The sequence below is a fragment of the Colobus angolensis genome, unplaced genomic scaffold, assembly GCF_000951035.1.
Source record: "Colobus angolensis palliatus isolate OR3802 unplaced genomic scaffold, Cang.pa_1.0 Scaffold7, whole genome shotgun sequence".
Taxonomy (NCBI): Eukaryota; Metazoa; Chordata; class Mammalia; order Primates; family Cercopithecidae; genus Colobus; species Colobus angolensis.
This window is the reverse complement of record NW_012120709.1, coordinates 24,888,147-24,896,046: the sequence shown is the minus strand read 5'-3', so window position 1 is coordinate 24,896,046 and position 7,900 is coordinate 24,888,147. Positions and strand designations below refer to the sequence as shown.

At 45.0% G+C, this 7,900-nt stretch overlaps 1 protein-coding gene across 1 annotated transcript in view; it reads right to left on the bottom strand.

Annotated features, from left to right (window-relative positions):
• Positions 1-9: 9 nt before the first annotated feature.
• ATP5L (ATP synthase, H+ transporting, mitochondrial Fo complex, subunit G) overlaps positions 10-7,900 on the bottom strand; it is a 34,341-nt gene continuing 26,450 nt past the window's right edge. The window contains exon 3 of the mRNA XM_011926888.1: positions 10-487. Within this exon, the coding sequence (XP_011782278.1) occupies positions 470-487 (18 nt within the window). The 3' untranslated portion in view covers positions 10-469. The remainder of the gene's footprint in view (positions 488-7,900) is intronic.

Sequence of the window (7,900 nt, the reverse complement as noted above, 5' to 3'; positions counted from 1 at the left end):
GATATTTATTCCCTTTCCCCCTCATCTGGAAAGATTTATCTTGAGAACCAATATTGTGATAGAATTAACTTCAGCTCAGAGTCACAAATCTGGGCTTGATTTGCATGTCCAACAATGTTAGCTATACGATCTTGAACCAGGCACCCAGCCTCAGTCTGTCTTAGTTTCCTAATCTGCAAAAATAAAGATATTAATTACAGCTTCACAAGATTATCACTGAAGATTGAATGAGTAAATTAAGTATCTTCTCTCTAATTCAGACAGAAACATTTTGTCCCCAGGGATTTCCTTAACCATTGGTGCGGCTACCCCTCTGAAATTAGCAATTTTTTCTTCAAAGGGCCCCCAAGTGGACACATTGCATCAGTAGTTCCAAAGGCCTCCAACAAAGAACAGTGGCTGAGTGAGTTATTTAAGCTTGTCCAAAGGAAGGCTTGATCATCACTGAGCAGAGAACTGTTCAGAATGCTCAGGTGCTGCTTTTTTTCTAGGGAAAAAAGGGTACAGTCCATTACTCTTCCACAAAAGCACTCTTCTAATTAAGGAAGCAATGGCTGCATTTTGCTCTGAATCCGTGAATTTCCATTTCTGAGCTTTAAAAAAAAAATTATCTATATTGGCTGCGTGTGGTGGCTCACACTTGTAATCCCAGCACTTTGGGAGGCTGAAGTGAGTGGATGACCTGAGGTTGGGAGTTCGAGACCGGCCTGGCCAACATGGAGAAACCCTGTCTCTACTAAAAATACAAAATTAGCTGGGTATGGTGCCATATGCCTGTAATCCCAGCTACTTGGGAGGCTGAAGCAGGAGTATCGCTTGAACCCGGGAGGCGGAGGTTGCGGTGAGTTGAGATCCGTCATTGCACTCCAGCCTGGGCAACAAAAGCAAAACTTCGTCTCAAAAAAAAAAAAAGAAAGAAAAATTATATATAGCTATTCCTATGACTAAAAGGACTTTTTTGTTTGTTTGAGACAGAGTCTCACTCTCGTCCAGGTTGGGGTGCAGTGGTGCAAACTCGGCTCACTGCAACCTCTGCCCCCAAGTTCAAGCGATTCTCCTGCCTCAGCCTCCTGAGTAGCTGGGATTACAGGCACCCACCACGACACCTGGCTAATTTTTGTACTTTTTTTTTTGAGACAGAGTCTCGCTGTGTCATCCAGGCTGGAGTACAGTGGCGTGATCTTGGCTCACTGCAACCTCCGCCTCATGGGCTCAGGGAATTCTCCTGCCTCAGCCTCCCTAGTAGCTGGGATTACAGGTGTGCGTCAGCATGCCCAGCTAACTTTTGTATTTTTAGTAGAGACAGGGTTTCACCATGTTGGCCAGGCTGGTCTTGAACTCCTGACCTCAAGTGATCCGTCCACCTCGGCCTCCCAAAATGCTGGGATTACAGGTGTGAGCCACTGCACCCAGCCTTACTTTTTGTACTTTTAGTAGAGACAGGGTTTCACCACCTTGGCCAAGCTGGTCTCAAACTCCTGACTTTAAGTGCGGGAGAGGAGTTTGGCCTCGGCTTCCAAAGTGCTGGGATTATAGGCATGAGCTCCCATGCCCAGCCTAAAAGGACTTTAAATACAACCCTAGCATAGATATCTGGCTTTCTGTAAAGAGGTCAGGAGTTCGAGACCAGCCTGGCCAACATGACAAAACCCCGTCTCTACTACAAATACAAAAATTAGCCAGGCATGGTGGGGAACACTTGTAGTCCCAGCTACTTGGGAGGCCCAGGCAGGAGAATCGCTTGAACCTGAGAGGCAGAGGTTGCAGTGAGCTGAGATCACACCACTGCACTCTAGCCTTGGCGACAGAGCGAGACTCCATTAAGAAAAAAAAGAAAAAAGAATTCAGTAGAGTTCTGCACAAAGGCAAGGGCTAGATGCTTCTTGGACCATGAGCTCTCTGAGGACAGGAAACTGGGTATTACTTATCGTTGTATCCCCTGTGCTGAAGAGTGTCTATACCAGTCCAATTAATGTTTGCAAAATAAATGACTCTTTCCAGATGCACTCTTGGACCTTGGGATTTATACTGAAAGGGTCATGTTCTGTCAGGATTTTGGCAGTCACATGTCATGTCCTGGGCTGTTTGGGGTTTTGTGTGTGTGTGTGTGTGTGTGTGTGTGTGTGTGTGTATGTGTATGTGTATGTGTGTGTTTTAAAGAAACATTTTATTTAAAATCACTTAAGCAGTTCCCATTTGAAATTGTACCAATGATGAAAGTTCATATTTTTCAAAGAGAGACAAATTACAGGAGTAATTATTATTTGATTATGATCGTTTCACCTCGTAGAAGCTTGAAGGAAATATTACACTAAAGCATTTTCTTTCCCTCTCTTCCTGATTACTCCAAACTTTACTCTCATAGTAGTCTTCTGATCAGTGTCCTTACTTTCAACCTTTGTACTTTCTGATTTTCTTTTGTCCTTTTATTTATTCAACAAGTATTTGTTGAGCACCTACTCTGTACCAGGTACTATGTAAGAACTGGAGATACAAAGGTGCTACATCATAAAACTTTCACAGAAGCAGGAAAAGGCATGGGTTTTTTTGAGAAACAAAGAGTGCTTCGGTATTATTTAAACATAAGATATGTGGCTGGGCACGGTGGCTCATGCCTGTAATCCCAGCACTTTAGGAGGCTGAGGCGGGCAGATCACTTGAGGCTAGAGTTCAAGACCAGCCTGGCCAAAATGGTGAAACCAAGTCTCTACTGAAAATACAAAAATTAGCTGAGTGTGGTGGTGCACGCCTGTAATCCCAGCTCCATGACAATCGCTTGAACCTGGGGGGCAGAGATTGCAGTTAGCTGAGATTGAGATTCTGCCTCAACAACAAAAAAGATATATGTGGGTGACTGGGCAGGTGGCTCATGCCTGTAATCCCAGCACTTTGGGAGACTGAGTCAGGCGGGTTGCTTGAGCCCGGGAGTTCAAAACCAGCCTGGGAAACATAGTGAGACCTTGTTTCTACAAAAAATAAATGAAGAAATTAGACGGGTATGGTGGTATGTGCCTCTAGTCCCAGCTACTTGGGAGGCTGAGGTGGGAGGATCTCTTGGGCCTGGAAAGTTGAGGCTGCAGTGAGCCATGACTGCCCCATTGCACTCCAGCCTGGGAGACTGAGTGAGACTTTGTCTGAAAAAAATTAAAAAAAAAAAAAAAAAAAAGATACATGTGGGAAAGTGTCAGAAGATGACTGGCCAGAGCATATTAAGGAGTCTGAATTTTATTCCATAAAGGTCAGGAAACAATTGAAAAGTTCTGAGCAGGAACCGATATAATAGAATTTGTGCCACATCCCTTGGCAGCTGAGTATAAGGCTGGTAGTGAGAATAGAGGCAGAAAATGCAGTTAGGATATTTCTGGTCTTTTCCTAGGGGTCCAGACTCATATATCCACATGCAGTAGTCCAGATCATTGGTAAGAATGCAGTGACAGTGAAGATGTAGGAATGAAGACAGATTGCTGAGATACTTAGCAAATAGCATCACTTTTGTTGTCCATTTAGATACAGAAGATAAAGAAAAAGGGCTTTTCTCAGGTTGCTAGGTGGGGTCAATAGGGCAGATGGTGATACCACCAACTAAGTTAAGGAGAACAAGTGGAAGCCGATGTTTTTAATTAGAGATGATGACTTTGGTTTTGGAACAGTAGAGTTTGAGATGTCTGTGAGATCTGCAGGTGGAGCTGTCTGGCAAGCAGGTGGGTACATTGGCCACGGGCTCAGGAAAAAGTGGTAAAAATACAGATCTGGGACTTGGAAGCATGGAGATGGTAGTTGAAACTACGGGCATGAACCACACAAAAGAGTATGTGTAGCACACAGAGGCAAAGGCATTAAGACTGGAACCAGAAGAAACCCAGGTCTGTGGGATGGGCTATAAAAAGTAGCCAATGAAAGGAGACTGAGAAAGAAAGCTCAGGAAGGTAAAAGGGGGCAAGAAGGAAAGCAAAGGAGAACGTTTCAGAGGAGCTGTAAAGCTCAGGAAGGTAAAAGGGGGCAAGAAGGAAAGCAAAGGAGAACGTTTCGGAGGAGCTGTAAACAATGTCAAATGTGGCAGAGAGGTCAAGAAGCAAGAGGACTGCAGAGTGTTCGCTGTAGTCAGAGGGAAGTCACAAGTGTTCCCAGGAAGAGTAGGCGTGGGGGAAAGGTGAAGTCTAAATCAGATGGCATTTGGTTAAGGAGAAAATGGAGAAGGCAAGGAGGAACATGTATAGGAAACTCAGGAAGCTCAGCTGCTAAAGGAAGGAGAAGGGGCTTTAGCTGTAGCCCCTTAACACATGGTTAAGAGTTGATTTTGGCCTGAGGTGGGCGGATCACCTGAGTTCAGGAGTTTGAGACCAGCCTGGCCAACATGGTGAAACCCCATCTCCACTAAAAAGACAAAAATTAGCTGGGTGTGGTGGCAGGCACCTGTAATCCTGGCTACTTGGGAGGCTGAGGCAGGAGAATCACTTGAACCTGGGAGGCAGAGGTTGCAGTGAGCTGAGATCACACCACTGCACTCCAGCCTAGGCAACAAAAGCGAGACTCCATCCCCCAAAAAAAAAAGAAATGTTGATTTTGTAAGCTAATTTTTGGTTACTATAAAAGTAGGATATGCAAGGTAAGGAGTTACAAATACTATATAAGAATATAAGATAGAAAATCTAGGCCGGGCACGGCAGCTCACACCTATAATCCCAGCTGAAGAGGCCAAGGCGGACGGATCTCTTGAGCTCAGAAGTTCGAGACCAGCCTGAGCAACATGGTGAAACCCCGTATCTACTAAAAATACAAATATTAGCCAGGCGTGGTGGTGGGTGCTTGTAGTCCCAGTTACTTGGGAGGCTGAGGCAGGAGAATTGCTTGAACCTAGGAGACAGAGGTTGCAGTGAGAGGTTGCAGTGAGATCGTGCCACCGCACTCCAGCCTGGGTAACAGAGGGAGGCTCCTTCTCAAAAACTAAATAAAATAAAATAAAAAGTGTAAATATCCCTTCCTTCTCTTCAACTGTAGTCTAACTCTCGCAAGGTAATCACTGTTAACTTTGTTGTCTGATATTTCAGACTATAAAGAAGTGTGTGTATGTGTGTATGTGTATATATATATATATGTGTGTGTGTATGTATGCATATACACATAAGCACACACCCATATATCTTTTTAATCAATGTGATTATGCCACACAAGCTACTATGCTGAGTAATTTAATCTTTTCATTTAGCAGCATGTCCTGGAAACCTTTCTTTTCTTTCTGACCTTACCTCCTGCCTCTCTACCCCTAGTTCGTTGTATCCCTACTGCTTTGACCTCCTTGGAGTTCCTGGAACACGTCAGGCACACTTATACCTTAAGGCCTTTGCACTTGCTGTTCCTTCTGCCTGGAATGTTCTTCCTCCAGATATCCTCTTGGCTCACTCTCTCTTTTCCTTCAGATCTCTCTTTAAATGTCACTTTCTCAGAGGCCACCACTTATCGTTCATGATACCTTATACTACTTCATTTTTCTTCACAGCACTTATTACCATGGATTTGTTTACTTGTTTAACGTCGGTCTCCCCCACAAGGATATAAGCTCCGTAAAGGGAGGGGGCTTTGCTTCACTGTTCCATACCCAGAGCCCAGAACAGCGCATGACCCTTAATAGGGTCAAGAAAATATGAAGAAGCATGGAGAGTGGGCAGAATATGGTCTTATGGATAACAATGTAATGATTTAAGAGCAAGCTCAAATTGCTTGCGTTCCAATCTTTCTTTCTTTTTTTTTTCTTTTTAAGATGAAGTATCGCTCTGTCACCCAGGCTGGAGTGCAGTGGTGCGATCTCAGCTCACTGCAACCTCTGCCTTCCAGGTTCAAGTGATTCTCCTGCCTCAGTCTCCTGAGTAGCTGGGACTACAGGCACGTGCTATCATGCCCAGCTAATTTTTGTATTTTTAGTAGAGATGGGGTTTCACCATGTTGGCCAGGCTGGTCTTGAACTCCTGACCTCAAGTGATCCGCCCGCCTTGGCCTCCCAAAGTGCTGGGATTACAGGCGTGAGCCACCGTGCCCGGCCTTTTTTTTTTTTTTTTTTTTTTTTTTTGAGACAGAGTCTTGCTCTGTCACCCAGGCTGGAGTGCAGTGTTATGATCTCAGCTCACTGCAACCTCTGCCTTCCAGGTTCAAGTGATTCTCCTGCCTCAGACTCCGGAGTAGCTGGGATTACAGGCACCCACCAACACGCCCGGCTAATTTTTGTATTTGTATTTTTATTTATTTATTTTTTGAGACAGAGTCTTGCTCTGTCGCCCAGGCTGGAGGGCAGTGGCATGATCTTGGCTCACCGCAACCTCTACCTACTGGGTTCAAGTGATTCTCCTGCCTCAGTCTCCTGAGTAGCTGGGACTACAGGCACGTGCTATCATGCCCAGCTAATTTTTGTATTTTTAGTAGAGATGGGGTTTCACCACATTGGCCAGGCTGGTCTTGAACTCCTGACCTCAAGTGATCTGCCTGCCGCAGCCTCCCAAAGTGCTGGTATTACAGGCGTGAGCCACTCTGCCTGACCCAAATCTTTATTTCTTATTAGGTGTGTGCACTTGGGTGACTGAATCAGTTTCCTCATCTGTATAATGAGGTTATACTAGTGCCTCACTCCTTGGGTTGTTGTGAGGATTAATGTGTGAAAATATGGAACATGCTTACAACAGTAACTGACGGGTAGAGAATTGTTAGTAAATGTCCATTGCCATGATTATTGGTAGTATTCGATAAAGGCAATCTAGGAGCTTTGCCATCTAGGGACCTACTGGTCCAGCTCTTCTTCCTCTCTTTGATTATTCCGTCTCAGCCTCCTTTCTTTGTCCTTCGCCCCTTAAACAGTGGTGTCTCCTAAGTGTTTCTCATTTCTCACATTCTCTTGGAGTGAACTCATAGTTTTAACTATCACCCAGGCCGAAAAGTGCCATAACTGCCATCCAAACCACATGGTTCCCCAGGGCCTCAGTCTGTGGCATCCAACTGCTTTGAGTATTTCCATTCTAATTACTTGTTAGGTTATATGACTCACTGAGGTGTGGGTTCCTCAAGGGCAGGAATAGTTCCCTGGCTATCTTTTTTTTTTTTTTTTTTTTTTTTTAAATGGAGTCCTGCTCTATCACCAGGCTGGAGTGCAGTGGCGTGATCTTGGCTCACTGCAACCTCCACCTCCTGGGTTCAAGCTATTCTCCTGCCTCAGCCTCGCAAGTAGCTGGGACTACAGGTATGCGCCACCACACCCGGCTAATTTTTGTGTTTTTAGTAGAGATGGGGTTTCACCACGTTGGCCAGGATGGGCTCAATCTCTTGACTTCGTGATCCGCCCGCCTCGGCCTCAGAAAGTACTGGGATTGCAGGCGTGAGCCGCCGCGCCTGGCCTCTGGCTATCTTTATCTTTGCTCCTTTAGGTGAGCTGCTCTTGGTAGGTATGCTTTGTGGGTGCTCACAGTCTAGTGAAGGGAACCAGACAATAAATAAATAACTAGGACAAGTCAGGTGGTGATCAGTGTGACGTAAGCAGGATAGAGAGTAGAGAGTTGGGAGCGGCTGAGGTACAATAGTTTATAAAATATGGCCAGACTTTGGGTTAAGGGGCTATTTGAACAGAGCATTGAAGGAAATGAGAGTAAACCAAATGATGTCTGAGGGAAAAGCATTCCAAGCATAAAACAGCAAATGCAGAAGCCTCGAGGTGAAGTGTGTTTGGAGGTGAAGAGGCCCAGGGTGACTGGAGGAAGAGTAGTAGGAAACTAGATGAGGGAAGTCTGGTGGTGATGGTTTCAGAGCATATGAGAATGCAAAATGAGAGGAGAAGCCATTGGAAGTTTCTGAAGACCGACAAAATATGACTTAATATTTGAAAGGATCACTCTGTCTGCTGGTTTAAGAATAAACAACAGGC